This window comes from Notothenia rossii (genome assembly GCF_949606895.1).
Source record: "Notothenia rossii genome assembly, chromosome: 3".
Lineage (NCBI taxonomy): Eukaryota > Metazoa > Chordata > Actinopteri > Perciformes > Nototheniidae > Notothenia > Notothenia rossii.
In genome coordinates, this window is record NC_136901.1 from 36,003,116 (window position 1) to 36,020,063 (window position 16,948).

General features: G+C 41.5%; 1 protein-coding gene across 1 annotated transcript in view; it reads right to left on the reverse strand.

Moving 5' to 3' along the window:
- Positions 1 to 2,179: 2,179 nt before the first annotated feature.
- gal3st3 (galactose-3-O-sulfotransferase 3) overlaps positions 2,180 to 16,948 on the reverse strand; it is a 31,346-nt gene continuing 16,577 nt past the window's right edge. The window contains exons 2-3 of the mRNA XM_079669743.1: positions 8,165 to 8,271; positions 2,180 to 7,238 (exon numbers count right to left, since the gene is read on the reverse strand). Coding sequence (XP_079525869.1) covers positions 5,900 to 7,238; positions 8,165 to 8,247 — 1,422 coding nt within the window. The 5' untranslated portion in view covers positions 8,248 to 8,271 and the 3' untranslated portion in view covers positions 2,180 to 5,899. The remainder of the gene's footprint in view (positions 7,239 to 8,164; positions 8,272 to 16,948) is intronic.

Below are 16,948 nucleotides of genomic sequence, written 5' to 3' on the forward strand. Positions count from 1 at the left end.
ACAAGAGATGTAATGCGTGTGAGTGCACAGCTGGGGATTTGTTTGTGTTATTAGGGAGTCAAATGGCAAATTGTGAGTGCATGTAGCCTGATATCCAGAGTGAGTTGCTATTCTAATGCCCACCCCATTATTCTCTCTGACAATTTAGTTAGCTGTTTTCTGCAGCGGGAGGCTTTACTTTCACTTTAATGCTGTATTCATGTAACGTAGGATGGACGGCCACTCGCAAGTGTCCATCCCACAAAACAACTAGAGTGTTACCAATACGGCGACTGTGGCTCAGTGGTTAGTGTGCTGGACTTCGACTCATGGAGCAGCAAGTACGAGTCCCACGGCAGTCAGCATGTCGTTGTGAAGACACGTCACCCCAAATTGCTCCTGTGATCGATTGTCCACAGTACTGAATGTATGTAAGTTGCTTTGGATAAAAGCGTCTAACAAATGACATGTAATGTAATAACAAGTCTGACTAAAATACAACATGAATAATGTGTAGGGGAGAGTGGGGTAAGTTGAGCCATTTTTTTGTTATGCTGTCCTCTAAGCAAGGAGAAATGACACATAGTCAAAATGAAAACACACACCTATAATTCAGGGTGTCTCCTATCAATGGCAATGATAATAATTAATATTTGATCAAGGGCAGTGAAAATATTACTTCTTAAAAAAAAAAGTTTGAAGATTAATCACAAGGACTGTAGTCCTAAACGATAGCTGGGGATTATGGGTAGTGTAGTGTCTTCGGCCATCCTAAACTCCTAGAGGCCTACGTCCGTTTCCGTTTTTTTAAATTTTTTAAATTGAGTTCCTGACGAACGTAAAAAAATCACGAGATTATGGAACTAAACAAATAAATAAAAACAAGGATAATTGTGTGTTATTGGTGAGTAAATAACAGTGTGTTATTTTGAAAAGAATAACAAATTAGAAGGAAAAAAAGATTTAAAAAATACAGATTTCAGTATCCTGAGGCTCTGAGCCCCATTTATTTTCCTCACAGACAGCAGCAAAAGTCCGAAATTATACGATTTAAAAAAAAAAGCAATAATTGTGGCTTGATATTGAGTAAGAACATGTTTTTATGAACCACACAGCTTCCGGTCTTCCTATAACACTTAATGCCGTGAGACTACCAATAGAAATACATTGCTTTTAAAATCGTGCTGTGCAACACGAAAAAAAGGGGAAAATCGTGTTTGTGAACACGAATCAATAGATTAAAAATCGTGTTGGTGAACACGAAATGCCATGAGACTGGGTTGCAACCGGAACGTCAGTACTTCTTCAGGTATTTTCTCTTACACTGCTCACAAACTTTGACCAGGGTCGCAAACGTAAAAAGTCTTGGGATAATCAGTGTTGTTCACCACCTCAGTTGAGCTAGTCAGCATGCTAATATGTGCTAATTATCATAAAAGCTAGTGGCGCTAGAGGAAATGAAATTGATTTCAATTCATTCTGGGGGAGGGAAATTGATATCTCTATACATTTTAAAGGCAATCCAGCCAATATTTGTAACAAATATGTGGAAGAATGACAAATCTACATTTCCGCTAAGGGGCACTAGCGAGGCTAAAAAGTCAATAACTAATCACTTATAATAAATAACGTGATTGCTACCTGGAATGTATCTGTAAAGCACCACTATGATCATGCTCACAATTAGATCCATAATTAAATAAAAGACAAAAGCAAAAAGAGGCGGCTGCAAAGGTTTCAAAGAAAACATCGGTCAGAGGGCCGCATAACCGTATGTGCCACCATGGCAACAGCAGGCCATAATAACACAGGCAGAGGGGGCACAACATCATGATTGCTTCAATCACAGTCATATCAAACACACTAGTTTGCATTTTGTTATGTCCCTCAGAGAAGCAATTTGTTCATTCATTTAGGCAGGCGTGCTAGATGGAGGTCATTTTCAACGACTGATTGCAGCCTGAAAAGTCTGCTTTTGGTCTTCTGGGAAATAAAAAACGCTAAGAATCAGAATCCTAATTGAGCTAGTGTCACTGTGTGTTATGTATCGCTGCTGATGAAGAGCATTTGTGTGTGTGTTTGTGTGTGTGTGTGTATTGCTCTAATATTCAGAATAATTCAAGTCAGTGCACATCTGAATAAATCTGCATTGAAATGACAGAGACAAGAACATGTCCACTCGCAGAGGAATTGAAATCATTACAACTTTATTCGTCACGTTCACCTTCCACCATTACATAAGATTTGGGGCCCCTAGCTCTGATTGTCTTTAGCCATTTTGTTCAGAGCCCAGTCCCCCACCTCTTCAAATCAATCACCAAAATGAGATCAAGATCTACCTCATTCTTCACAGTTCACAGATGAGCCCATAAACAGAGGATGGAAATAAAGGATGAGCAGATCAAAGAGGCAATGGAGGAAAAATACGGTCCAAGAATCATCAAGTATTAAAGGTTTCTCTTTTACTTTCCTGCAACATAGAGGCTCAAAATATTGATCCCGCAATACATGAAAGAAGTTTATTTTTCCAGTAAAAGGAAAAAAAAACATTGTAATGTCGAAGCAGAGGTGGTAAATGTGAAGAGGATGAGATTTGAGAGCACTTTTTTTCACAGATCCTCAAAGAAGAATTATAGCAACACTTGAGACACGACAGCATGACCATTACTGAAACTCTCCCACAAGAATAAGAACAGCCGGGCGAACAACTCGTACAATCAAGACAGCACTTAGAGACTCACGGCCACGGAGAGATGGAACATTTCAGGCGAAATAAAAACATATTTTTCAGCTGGCTCCCAGTCAGACACAGAAGGAAATGTGTTTTCAAATACACATTGAGATCGTACAGTTTATTTGCCATTATTTTTCTACAAATGACTGCCAGAAAGTACCTGAACACAACCTTAGGATCACATGTTCTACCCAAATCGTACCATATCAAATGAAAATACAAGACATTATATAATAAATGATAGGAAGAAATACAGACAAAATCTGTAACATCGTGAAATAATCCAACAAAATGTAACTCCAACAACATTTTCATTATTCTTATAATTGATACCCGAACATCAAAGCTGCCTTTGCCCTGTTGGAAAATAAAAAATATTGTGGTAAAAAGTAGTGTTTTGAAATATTGCTATTATAATAAAAGCTGCCTGTAAAACTGTGAAAATAGTTTAATCTAAATAAAACATTTCATAATTTTATACAGTACATGAGGACTGTATTTATGCAAGCCATAACGTCTTATCCATTTATTTATTATTGCACAAATGCACAATGCTTAATGGTCGACAGAGAAACACGTTCATTCTGTGTTTTCTTGTTATTTTACATAAAGTTAAAGCAATTCAGGAGTTTTACTCGAACCCAATTATTTTTCTATTAAATGTAGCAGCTTTAAATCAAGCTAATTCAAATATAGTTGATAATTATCATCACCAAACGGATTTTATAAGGCTGGTGGTTTTAGATATTATGAGTACTTCAATTGCAACCAAATCCATTAAAAAGCCAAAATAAACAATGAATTAATCCCAAAATCCTCCCAACTATTACAACACCGGTTCTTTTGTTAATCCTTAATACACTGTCTGCCCCTGGAAATACTCAGCATGGAATTAAATGTGCAATCATCCCCGGCAGAATATTGTCCCCAAAAAGCCTTATTATTGTTAAAGTAACAGCTCCTCAAAACCACATTTCACAGCTGCATACAAAAATAAAAATAATGAAAGCACATATTTGTGTCCCGTTTTTAAAGATTTCCAGCAGGTTTCCAGCGTTTGTTGACACAGAGACGTGAAAAAACACCTTTTAAAGTGAGTATTTGCAGTGTATGTACCTATTACACATATATGAACACATTTCATAAACCGGTAAATAAATAAAAAAGACTGCTGTGCATCTCGTGCTCTCAGAGCTGAGGTTCCACAGTAAGTTCAGATAAGCCCACTTTGAATTTAAATATTCACAGCCACTTCATAAAACTGTTTATCCTCGACTCCGGTTTGTTTTCCAACCGCTCCATTTTTTATTCCTGTCAGAGCAGCAGTGGTTTGTGTTTTTCATTATTGTAACCTACAGGACGACACACCCAAACCACAGACATTTTTTGTGGTTGAGCACTTAAGCACTGCTGAGTGAAAGATTTATTTTAAAGCGACAACTCCTGTTTCAATGTGTGGTTTTCCGGGAGTGGTCTTTGTAGTTTTGCATTTTGTAAAACATATATAGAATGAATATTTTATATCATTGCCACATGCCTTGTTCCACCTCAGCTGCCTGAAGGGAAAAGACCGACAAACAGAGGTTTTTTATCCAGTGACTCGTAACAGTTAAAAATACAGTAATGGGACTCTTTCAGTCCCGATAATAAATAACACATAGTTGTCATACATGTCACACAAATGGTTTCCTTTTGTTGCCATGCCAAATTGGCTGGCCTTGGGAACAAAATACAACATGAAGCAGAGAAAGCTGCTTCTTGTCTTACACACACACACTCACAGAAAATACACACAGACATCTTTCCCAGCTACTTAGCAGTGTGACCACATGAGGAGTAAAATAAATTGAATGACACATTAAATATGAGCAGAATGGATTAAAAACGGATCAAATCTGAGATAAGTGATGACATTTGAAGATCACAGCCAAACCAGCCGGCCCACCAGCCTTAAGAGGCTTTAAACACCCTACATCAATGCTTTCCCGAGTTCACAATGACTTTGGTCCTTGTATTCTAAATGAAAATGTACAGCCGTGTAACCCAAGAACATATGCCATAGGAAGGCTATGAGAGGGGACGATTAAATATTCAAACACTGCGACCCACCGGCTTCAAGTCTTTGTCCTGTCCAGTTGTTTTTGCTTGTGATGTGCGGGGTTGCTGGTATGTTATTAAATCCATGCCTTTCGTACGTGGCGTAGGCACAGAGATCTTATTGCAATAACGGCCAAGATTAAAAACAAAACCCCCACATCCAGAAACCTAGATAGTCTCTCTGATGTGATCAAAGCTGGAGTTCCGAGGGAGACTTCAATCAAAGAAGAAGAAAAACAAAATATGTTTGCGCAACTCTCTGGAGGTTCTGCCCAACCAGAGGGTAGCAGCAGGGATGGGAGGATGGGGAGGATGCGTAGAGGGAGCCTATGAGGTCAAAGGCCGAAGAGACAGTTCGTTCAGTCTCTGTAATGGATCCAGTCTTCACGCATATCTTCTGTAATCTCTCCCTTTTTATTTATCTATCTGGCTTTTTAACTCCCCTCCCTCCTTTGCCTTAGCGTCTAAAGTTTGTAAGAGAAGAAGAAGAGTTGTTGATTGTGCTGTTGTATTAACGGTTGGAGCTGATCTCAATGGCTGTCTGGCCTCTTAAAAGGCTCTTTGGACGCCTGACAGCAAATCCCTTTATGTCATTATGGCTCTCTCAAGGACTTTAAGTGGCATATGTTAGGAGGAGAGAGCAAGGAATGAAAGCAAGTAACATGATGCTTTACCAGTGTGATACACACAACGCCTACTCTGTGCCTCACAATAGGCCCCGATATCGCCACTTCCCTATTGAGTCCCAGTCGCACATAACAGATTTTGCTTCAAATAACCACTTTCACCTAAAAAACTTGGCGTGCAAGTGAGCCAGGTCCTTTAGTAGATTCCTCCTGCTCTCAAGTCCTAAGACTGTTTCACAGACCAGAGAGAGCACATATTCAAGTTCAAGTCCAGATGTATCTAACCCCCTTTTCCTCTGATGTTCCTCAGTTATTTTTATCCCAAACTCTGTCTGTACGGGACAAGAGAGACATTGACTCAGCAACCCAGACTTTTTCCAACAACCCCACCAACCAGGTCCCATTGTCTCAAGCTTCAGGTTGGGTAGGACAATGCAGCCTTTTGGGCACCATATTCCAGTCTCTATTTTTCAGTCTGCGAGGCCTGGGTCTGTGCCGATCGAGGCCCCATCTTTGTGGTCCGGCCTTGAGTTCCTGCAACGGGCTTTGAGGTGGAGGTGGCCCCAGTCCCTGATGCAGGGCCTGGGGCCGCTGGGGGAGGTTGACTGCGTTGCACTTGAGGATGCCGAGGCAGGACTGTGCGTATGGGCTGCTGGATGGGATGTGTCTGCTGCTGAGGCCGGAGTTGGTAGTCTCGACGGTAGCGCAGTGATTGGGAACGTAGAAGCACCCGTGTGTACTGGACCTCTGGCATGATGAGCTTGAGGCAAAGCTCCTGGGCTTGACTCGAGAACCCACGGCTGAGATTTACCGGGAGGTCGTAGCCAACAATGTCAACTTTCCCACTAGGCTGCCAAGGGCGGAGATCCTTGTTTTTGATCTGTGCTGCCGATCGGAGAAGCGGCATGCGCCCTCCGAAGCAGCTTCTCATCAAGCTCTCCTGAGCTCGCCGGAGGAGTCGCACCTCCCTCGCCACACAAGCTGGACCCAGAGCCGATAGTTGGCGCCACAATGAGGCGTTGAAGTGGTCGTACAGACGTGCATCTAAGGAGTTCCAGGCACGGATCTTTGAAGGAAGGCCCAGCGTCAGGCTCCGCTTTGAGCTTGGCGTCCGCATGTTGAGTTTAACATACAGAATATCATCCAGATCCCAAGAGAGGAGATGTCGTAGGAGAACCAGCGACTCGTCAAAGTACTCAGCAATCATCACCAGGGAGAAGACTCTGTCCACCTCTGCCACAAAGCCCCGTGCATACGCCTCATCTTTCGCTGAGCGGTCCTTGTCTCCGCCCAAGTCGAAGGTCAAGGTGTTGCGTGCGTACATGGAGTCCTTCTCATCTGCTCGGTAGTATTTCCAGGGCTCCTCCAAGAAAGCCTCAAGGGATCCGTTGGGAACCCTCTTGAAGCTCTGACAGTACTGGTTGTAGTAACTGAACAAAGACTCGAACATGGATCCCGGCTCTCTCAGGATCGTGATATAGATTGTGTCATTGGGCATCAGCCGCTGCAGCTCAGCCTTGTTGAAGCGCATGTGGCTGGTGATGATGTTCGGCGGTAGCGTGTGCGGATGGACAAAGTGGGAGGTGAAGGAGCGCGGGTAGCAGAACTGGTGGCTGCAGGCCTGCACGGGTAGCGCCGCCGTGAGGTTGTTGCGCTCTGCGAAGCGGAAAAGCAGATTTTGCATGGTGGTGCTGGCTGTTTTGTGGGTCTTGAGAAAGACCACATTGGTGTGCTTTGGTTTAAGGCCTGGGGCAGGGTGGGAACGAAGGGCAGGACAACCGATGTGGAAGGCTCCCATGGTCCTGGAGACAGAAAAAGAGAGTGTATTCATTTATTTGAGGCTTCAATGCAACAGGCCATAGACTGTTAGCACAAGGGACTAATGTGTATGACTGTAATCTAGTAATATTCAGTGCATATGCTGAAAATAGAAACGTGGTATCAGAAACTAAGAGAAAGAATAATTATGAGGTATGTTGGAATTGTTTGTACTGCATGCGTTCTTTACCTATTCAATATTTCCCAAGAGTATGTCATTATGATAATGATCTTAGTCCTATACTCTAAGGAAAATATCCGCATCTGCAAGTGATCTTGAAAAGTCACTTAAGGGCCTGACATAAAACTTCATCCTTTGCATCTTCTTATTCCCAATATAGTGGGGTAAAAACAACAAAAATATGTTTTAGGAGTCCCAGTGTAGCCAAATTCTAATCAGGATGAATATTCATGATACAATTTTACCATAGAAAAAGAGCTGAATCTGACAACACACAAAAGCCCAATCACACGTCCATATTGGGTGCATGCACACTGAAAACTCTCACACTAGTATTCCCTGAACACAGAACTAAAGTGTGGGATATTTAAAAGGTGTGGAAACAATGTGTGAAAAGTATAGAGACTAAGGGCAGAGCAATAACAGAGACTCCAAAGATGGCAATGTGAAAATGATTTTATTAGCAACACGTTAAGTTGAAAAGGGTACAAAGGGGCTGTCAGAGATCTGTGATCTCACTACTTTTATAATTGGTCCCTCGACCACTGTGGCAGTGCATCTGCACTCAAACCCTCCATATCTGAGAATTATAATAAGACAGTCCTGCTATTAATTTGCCTTGAAAAGACAGACATCTTCATGGTAATTAGCACCGTCTGAACTTACAGAGAGATAGAGGGTATATAATGTGAGCGTTTGCATATGTGAGGGCGTGTTTCGATCACTCACCAGCTCAAGTGGCCCCCATGGTGCAGCAGGAGACTGATGGTGCTGATGGCGACGAAGACCAGGAAAATCTTCTTCATCGACATCTCTCTCTCTCTGCTTCACTGGGACTGCGGGAGAAAAGAGCGATCATGAGTCAAGGCAGAGAAGGAGAAGGAGGGCAGTTGGAGGTGTAATGAGAAAGCGAAAATGAGCATGAGGTGGAACAAGAACGGCGGTGAAAATAGGCGACGGGAATTAGGGAAAATGAGAGGGGGGTTTAGAGTGAGAAAAGATGAAAGGTAGCAGAAATGAGGAGTGAAAGGACAGGAAGAAAAGGGAAATGAACATGGTAAGGAGGATTTACTCCGCAAATAATGGCCGGGGTCCATTAGCAAAGGGTAGCGAGGCTTGGCTTTTGTCACTCTAATAATGTGCTGAATGATGCCTTCATTACCTTCCACAGCTGTAATAGTCACAATCACAGTTACACCTTTTTATACTCAAATCGTGGACAGATGGGCAGGTACATTAGGTCCTGTCAGTAATGAGGGACATGCACATGAGAAAAACTAAAAGCACTTCACAGCGAGAGCGCCCCGTGTCACTTGACCCGCCACGACGAGATGGAACCTGGGAAGGAGTCCAAGCCTCTCTCGGCGGCATCTCACTTGCATAACAACGGCCGACGTCTGTCTCCTTGATTACACTTTCCTGTTAGCGTCCATGCACATGCCAACAGCCACGATAGCCAACGTTTTTGTAACTCAAAGCAACATGCATATGCCAATTTTGGGATTTTTTTTTGTATACAAATCATGGTAGGGGAGCATGAGCGCATCGATTTGCACAGGGAGGGACCTTTCATATTGGTGTTTTGACCAAGATTCATGCTACTTGCTTTCAAATCAAATAGAACTGAAGCATATTTCTAACTACTAATTAAAAATATGCCAGTTTTACAGTATTACAGTTTCTTTAAGCACCAAAGGTGATTTATTTAGAGTCCCACACCTCCAAATATGAAATGAATATTGATACAAAACCTTACATTTGGGAATCTGGAAAAAGCTAAGTTACACATTCTTCTTTACAATGACTTAAGTTATTTAACAAATGGCGTAAATAGCTTGCAAAAACTTAATTTCAATTTGTAATGACATGATAGGACATGATATGACAGTTTTCTGTGAAAAACGAAACAACTGTGTTGAAGAGAAGTGAGCCCCAGGTTCTAAGCACAATCAAGATGTTTCCCAAAGACTAATTAAGCATTCAACAAAACTGACAGCTGACCTTGAGTTGAGTTGTGGGAGATTAAGAGAGAAAACTGACGTAATTGTTTTCCAATCCCAAAACAGCTGGGATTGCGATGCTTCGCTGGTTGTGCTCAGCAGGAATGTGTGTTGACACATATGTGTGCAGACACACACAGATGCACAAAAACACTAAGCCTCTATTAAACATGCTCTCACACTAATTGATGCACAGATTGCTGCAGACACGTTTTTTTTTTTTTTGGCTAGTTCATCTTTTGTTGTTGTCAATAAAGAATGTCCTCTGCCGGCTTCATAATTGGAACACAATCGCGTCGTATATTTATCTTCATAACAAAAGGAAGTTGTCATCGTCCAAATTGATTAAAGACTGAGGGATGAAAATACTCCGGAAGAACAAACAGTGATGCAGTATCTAGCCAAGTAGAATCCATTTCATTATTTCCTTTATTCCAAAAATGTTTAATCCAACAGTCAAAATCCCAAGTATATTTAATCTGCCAATCTTCCAATTTTTGGGGGTATTTTGCTTTTTAATTTACAAAAACAATCAGTCAATTTCAGGAAACTGTTACCAAGAAAACTGGAAAGACATCAAAGCAAGAGATAGGAAATTCAGACGGCCATTTTACTAATTGTCCATCACATATCAGACTAATTTTAGAAATATAAAAAGCTCACCCAGTAGGGCTTATTCTCCCAATAGGCGCTTTCACACCACAGTACTTTTCCCACTTTAGTTCCGATATAGTTCCGAAGTGTCGCGTTCACACCAAAAAAAATCCGGAACTAAAATGAGTTCATCAGAACCTTTTTACCCCCCTTTTTTTTTTTGCTAGAGAGCAGGGACTTTCCTGGGAGAAAAAGGTTCCTATGTCTGATTAGCTGGGCGGATTGCAAACAACGCCCCGTAAAACTCCAAAAAAGTTCTGTGAAGCCACCATTTTATTATCCTCGCATTAGCATTAGCCCAGCGCAGAAACGCAGAGAGACTAACTTATGGCAACACAAAAGAAAACATGGGAGCGGTGGAGATGAGGGTGTTCTGGCGATTTACTCGGAAGGCTTCAGTAGCCAGTCCCCAAACTCTGGGGACTTCCGTTCGGGGACTTCGGGTGGCAGTATACGCCGTGAAGTTGTTTGCGGCCTGCCAGTAAACCCAAAGCAGAAGAAGAAGAAGTGCCGTCAGCGGCTTCATTTGCCTAAACCTCCCCCAGGGACTTATTCCGGTGTGAACGCGATCTGTACTTAGTTCATGAGAACTAAATAGTTTAACCTTTGTGGGAAAAGTACTGCGGTGTGAAGGCGGCTAATGTGTCTTTTTATATGTAGCACGCTAATATTCTGCAACAACAAGTCTTGCAAGACTCGGCACAAAGAAACTCACGGCACTCTCAACGTTGGGAAAAGGTACCTTGGTACTATTAATAAATAAAACGTTCTTTCAAAAACATGTTGTTTGCATCGGTCTGGTTTTGTCTGAGCACAGCCTGAGCAGTAGGAGATATTAGTGTTTTCCTCCCTTAAGAAGAAGCCAATATATCTTGTACAGAATGGAAAACAACCCCCAGTCACTTGAAAATTGCCTGAGCTGGATAATCCATCGCATTAAACATGACATTTTAATGTGGATCTGCCACGGCACGTGTTTTATATCTTTTGCAGCGTGTTTTCATATGTGTGCCCTCAACACTTCACCCTCTCCTTATTTTTAATCACCTGACACAAGAGGAGATAAAATGATGTAATCTCTGGAAAACATTTCACCTGAGCAACTTTATTTTCGGATCCTTTTGTATTGGCAAGAAAAATCCCCAAAAGCCCTGAAAATGTGTTCTCACTGAAATACAATATGATAGGTGAAGTTGTTGTTTAAAAATAAAGATGAAATTCACTCTATTTGGCCAAAATCTCTATGAAAAGTACTAAGTAACTTTTGTGGGGCTGTTTGTTTTGCTAAAGGCTCAGAAAAAGGTAGCTAACACGGTGATGCTAAGCAAATACAATGCTAACCATGTTTTTCATCATAGATTAGCATAGTAGCATGCCAATCTTTGCTAAATAGCATTAAACAAGTATAGCGTCAGGCTAATAGGATTAGTTTTGAGCATATTTGGTCATGAACAAATGTATCTGTCAAGGTTTTAGAATGTGTCCTCAGCAAACCATTAAAGTCTAAACTAATTATTTGATTTGCAACAATATTTAATAGGATCCTTCTAATAATTATATACTCAACAAGTCCGAAAATTACCTGAGTTTATTCCACAATTATTTTACAATGATATAGAAAAATTGCATGCAGAAAAGTAGCTCTAACTTTTGCGATAAAGATAATAACATTTTGAAGACCCTTTTTGGTTTAAGTGATGGAAATTGTAATAAAAAGTTTGTATTCTACCATCACGGCGACATAAAGCCCCTGCATATGTGCGTCTATCCCTTCTAGTGGAAGTGGAGCAGGATGAACTTTTCCTCACTATCCCAAGAAATGTCACCTTTTCCAGCTCGGTCAATTACATTTAGTTACACTGGCCTCCTCTGCTGGAGGTTAGGTTGCATCTGCATAGGGAAATGTCACTGCAATATCTGTCTTAAATTAAGCTTGAATGAAAATCCTTCCTGATTCAGTGAGTAGTGGGAGGCAGCCAAATGAAGCTGCAGCAGAGATGCAGACGGCTGTTTCTTAAGAGGAGCTGGTTTCTAGTCTTGAGAGTGTGTGTGTGTGTGTGTGTGTGTGTGTGTGTGTGTGTGTGTGTGTGTGTGTGTGTGTGTGTGCATATGTGCGTGTGTGTGTGCGTGTGTGTGTGTGTGTGTGTGTGTGTGTGTGTGTGTGTGTGTGTGTGTGTGTGTGTGTGTGTGTGTGTGTGTGTGTGGATGGAGGTGGATCATGTGTCACAGAGACTTAATAAGAAAGGGATTTAAGTGGCTTTCAGCAGACAGACTCGTCCTCTCCCCTTCATCCACCCTCATCTTCGTCTCCCTTCACCTCCTCCCCCTCCCCTCTCGCCCCTCCAACACTCCGGCCTCTTTAATTAAAAAGGTCTGATTAGGTTTCTCTTACGGTCGCTGCAGATATGAAAGCAGAGTGAGAGGACACCTGATCCCCCTGTAAGCGGACAATGATTTAGACAGACGATATGGACAGGAGAGGATACCTTATCTTATTTGTGTATTGATTTAATGATTAAATGAGGGATTATCAACAAGCAGGTGTGTATTGCAAAGGTTTTCAACACACAGCGCGTAGGTGAAAAACTAATCCTTTAACGCGGATCCCAGAGTGGATTATCTGTTTTACATTGTAGTCACTCGGCAAGGATTTTAAATGAGAGCGCTCGCTGGTTTTTTATTAAATGTTTTAGACTTAGAGGTAAATAATTATAGGAGGCTAACGTGTAGGATGGTGGAAGAGAACTGGTGCAGTTAAAAGTGTTAATAAGAATCAATGCTGGGTTTTTGAGGCATGGCAGCGATATTTGAGAGGATCTATTTAATTAGTATCAGCAGTTTTTTTGCTTTACCCCAAAAAACCTATAATCCTTTTAGTGTATTTAAGGTTTAAAGTCAACCTCCAAATTAGTTGAAGTTATATAAACCAATTTGCAGTTGACAGGGCTGCATATATCGCTTCGATTCAAGATACTAATTCAGAGCTTATTAAAAATAAATTCATACTATAAATACTTGTAGTAAATACTTGTAGTATTTATGAGCAAAGACCAATAACTGCCATTTTTGACTTTTCATATCTTAAGATAAATAAGTGAATATTTTGGATTTGATTTGATTTCAGGACACTGGATCTGTTTTTTGGGGGCTGTATGGCAGTATGATTGCCAGTCTGTGTGGCATCGCCTGCATACAAACACCATGCGACTGCAGATTGAGGCTGTGTGAAGGAATTATTCTCACCTCTCTTAAATTCTACCCGCAGGTGATTCAAACTTTATTTCCTCTCCCTCTCCCTTCACTTATTTTCCGTCTGTCTCCTTTATCTATCTCTATCTCTCCCAGAGGTGTCTTCTTTTTTTTTACACAACGCTGCTTCTGCCTCAGTGTGCAAATGTGGTATTTCCAAAATGTCAGCTGTTATGAATCAATGAAAGAGGAATGGAGAAAGTTTTGGAGTTTAGTCTCCTGCAAAGTTTGAGAGAGTCACAGTCTCAGAAAATACAGCAGTGAGGCTAACAAATACAATTCAAAGACATGTAATACACACACACGCACATAGTATCAAGATAGCCCCGACATGAACTACATGATCCAGGAACAAAAAAATAACAACTTTAGTCCGCGAACACAGATTTTCACAACACACACTTTCCCCCCCGAGTCTTGCTCACACAAACACACACATGCACACACACGTGAACACACACAGCCTGACTTAATGAGTGTATATAGGTAGCTTCATGCTCAGTCCTCGGGGGCAACAGCAGCTGCTACGCTCTATGATCCTGTCATGTGCACTGATCTCCTATGATAACCTTTGACCTCTCCTAAGGGACATTTATACCTCAAATTATCTGTAAGGTTTTACACAAATAACACAGACACACAAATCCCCACCCCCCCAAGAATGTAACTCACATGGTATTTTCTTTGTGTGTATTTCTCCGTGTCAAAAACAGGCCAACATACCAAGCCATGACAAGTGATAGCTTTTGCACATATGTCAGTTTGTCCCAACTTTTTCCCCTAAAAGACACACAGCTGTTCGGGGCCAGGCCAACAGGGAGAGGACCCAAAGTATCAGAATGACTGTCGCTGCGGGACACCAAGGGCAAAGCCTGATCCAACACTGTAGATACACACCAGCACACACACTCTCTGACCGAGGGGTACATTAGCATTAGCGCTGCCCTTCAACAGCAATGTGGAAGATGCTAGTTTATGTTATGCTAGCAACAGAAACGATCAAGCCAGCTCAAACATCTTGAAACGCACCATTATAATATTAATGAAAACAGTGACAAGAAGAGGTATAAGGGTCGGTTCACACAAATTACTACTAAAAAGATTGTTTGTGTAGTGCAGTTTTAAGATCTCACTTGCACCATATCAATTTAATGGCGAAAAGCATTGAACATTTACATTCAAAGGGCACTTGACATTACATTTGCCTAAAGATCGGGAACACATTTTAAAGTATGGTCCAAACTGGCCTGACAGATATGCTGACATTTATTTAGTCCTGGATCCTACACTTCCCATAATGCAACTTTAAAGACTTCTTAGTATGTCTTTACTCATTTCCCAAAAATGTACAAAGCATCTGAAAAGCCCCAGAAGATGTTTTCACAGGCTGAGTAAGTACCCACTGTGTCTAGTAAATCAACATTGACATGTGAAAAGTGCCTCTTAAAAAAATTCAACGGCAACGTGTCTTTCTAAAAACAACGAGTGCTTTCCAAACCCATGAAACAAACTATCTCTACAACAACTTTGACTACACCCTCACATCTGTATACATCCAATTGAGAAGGTACTGTGCTGCCAAGGTGAACTGACTCGATACAGTGAATCTTGTTTTAAAGCCCCTTCAGTAGCGATCAAGCACTCATGTTTGTGAAAAGTGCAAGACAGTGAATCCTCTCAGCTCAAGGGCTGCTGACCCTGTGGTACTGACCCCTGAGAGAGGGATCAATAGGTATCACATCTGATGATTACTGTTCACAGGGAGCAGGGACTCTGGCTCGCTGTTGTTTTAAAGGCTTAGCATTTCACGAGGTGACATTGTTGGAGAAAAAGAAGAAATGACAACTGGACAGGCGGTCGAATTTGAGCCTTTGCCGGTAACAGCTGCAGCCCAACGAGGATATTTAACATCTGCAGCTGCCAATGTTTTACAACTTGAAGACAAAGACTTCCTTTTTCTTAATGATTTGCCGAAGAGCAGGACAGTAAAAATACTAAGACCTTTTCTTACACTATGCAACACACTCTGGAGAGCTACTGTATGCATCATGGGGAGTGTGTGTGGGGGAGGGGGAATCAAAAGCATGGTTTAACTTCTAAGAAATCCTCAAAGGCTGTTCTGCGACTTCTAGGGAATCTGTGTATTTTCCGGGAAGGCTGTTTTGCTTACGTCTGAGCTTCATCTCTGAAATCCTCCAATTGAATCTGAGATATGAGGCTTAAAGTCATTTCCCACAGCTGTGCCTCCATGACCGCGTCTTTGCTGTTCCACTATTCTACTGTATGTAATTTGGTAAAGCCACAGATATTTATCTCATACTCGGGGTTAGATGGGTACATCAATGCACTATCATGTCATACATACCCAACAAGATACAGGTTCCTAGCAGCACAAAAGCAGTCTGAAAGGAGTATGAGCTGCAGTGGCGTTAAAAGCCCTGAACACTTTTTCAAAGAAGTCCTTCATGAACTCACTGTCTGTGTTAGGGCTGCTCGATTATGGCAAAAATCATAATCTCGATTATATGGGTCGATAATTGATATCATGATTATTAAAAACGATTATCCATTTACTTTGAAAACATCAATTTATTGGAGAAAAAGAATTTGAACAGTATGTTTTTAACAGTTGATTACCCTGAACTTTAAGTATAATTCAACTGAAAAACCCCAAAAATATATATATTTGAAAAAAAATAATAATAATAATAATAAAAAAATAATCGTTTTATTTCGATTACGTTGTTTTCGTAATCGTTGCAAGCCATAATCGTAATTGCGATTAAAATACGATTAATTGAGTGATCTGTGTATTGTCTTCTCACAGTCTCATAAAATATGAAGTGATACTTACAGGCTATTTAAGACATTTTTGAATAGCAGTTTAAGGTCTTTGTGGGGAAAACTTCTGAAGCAATGGAGACAGGACTCAGAGAGACACGATGGAGAGCTGGAGCTTTGATGGCAAACACTGACGGTTTATTTGGAGCTTCGGCCGGAGAACTCAGAAGACATGTCAGGGGCCACGGTTTGACCACGGTTGAGATGCCACAATCAATTCTGAAGAAGCCTCTTGCTGCTCTTTCCAGCCCTGTTTTTGCAGGGGCTGATTCTGTGACGTAGCTTTAATGCAAATTAGCTGCAGCTGACCACGCCCCCCTGCAGGAGACGGGAGCTTGCTTTGAGTCCAGCTGTTGGGCTGTCAGAAGAGGGGGAGGAAAAGAGATCTCCGTCCTCCGTGTTTTATTCTTATCTGATTATATAAAGTCGTTATTCATTTGTTTTAAAGCTCAATAAATAACAAAGAAGACCTTTGACCTGCACTTTTCAAATTTTGCCCGGAAGATTTAAACTTGAACGGACATGTTGACCGGCGGAAAAAAATATAACTGAAACTCTGCCGGAGAAAATTACAGTGCTTGCCTCGACGGGGAAGGATTGCATTGAATTACAGCAGCAGGAGGCACAAACGCTTGCCTCGGGGAGGGAGAAAAAGAGCCACAGCGGAGAATAAACAGAAGGGCAACCATGGCAACCATGGCAACCATGTGCGGGAAGTCTTCTTCGCTGCTTTTGTGGCAGACTACAGCGCCAGTTACAGGCCTGGCAT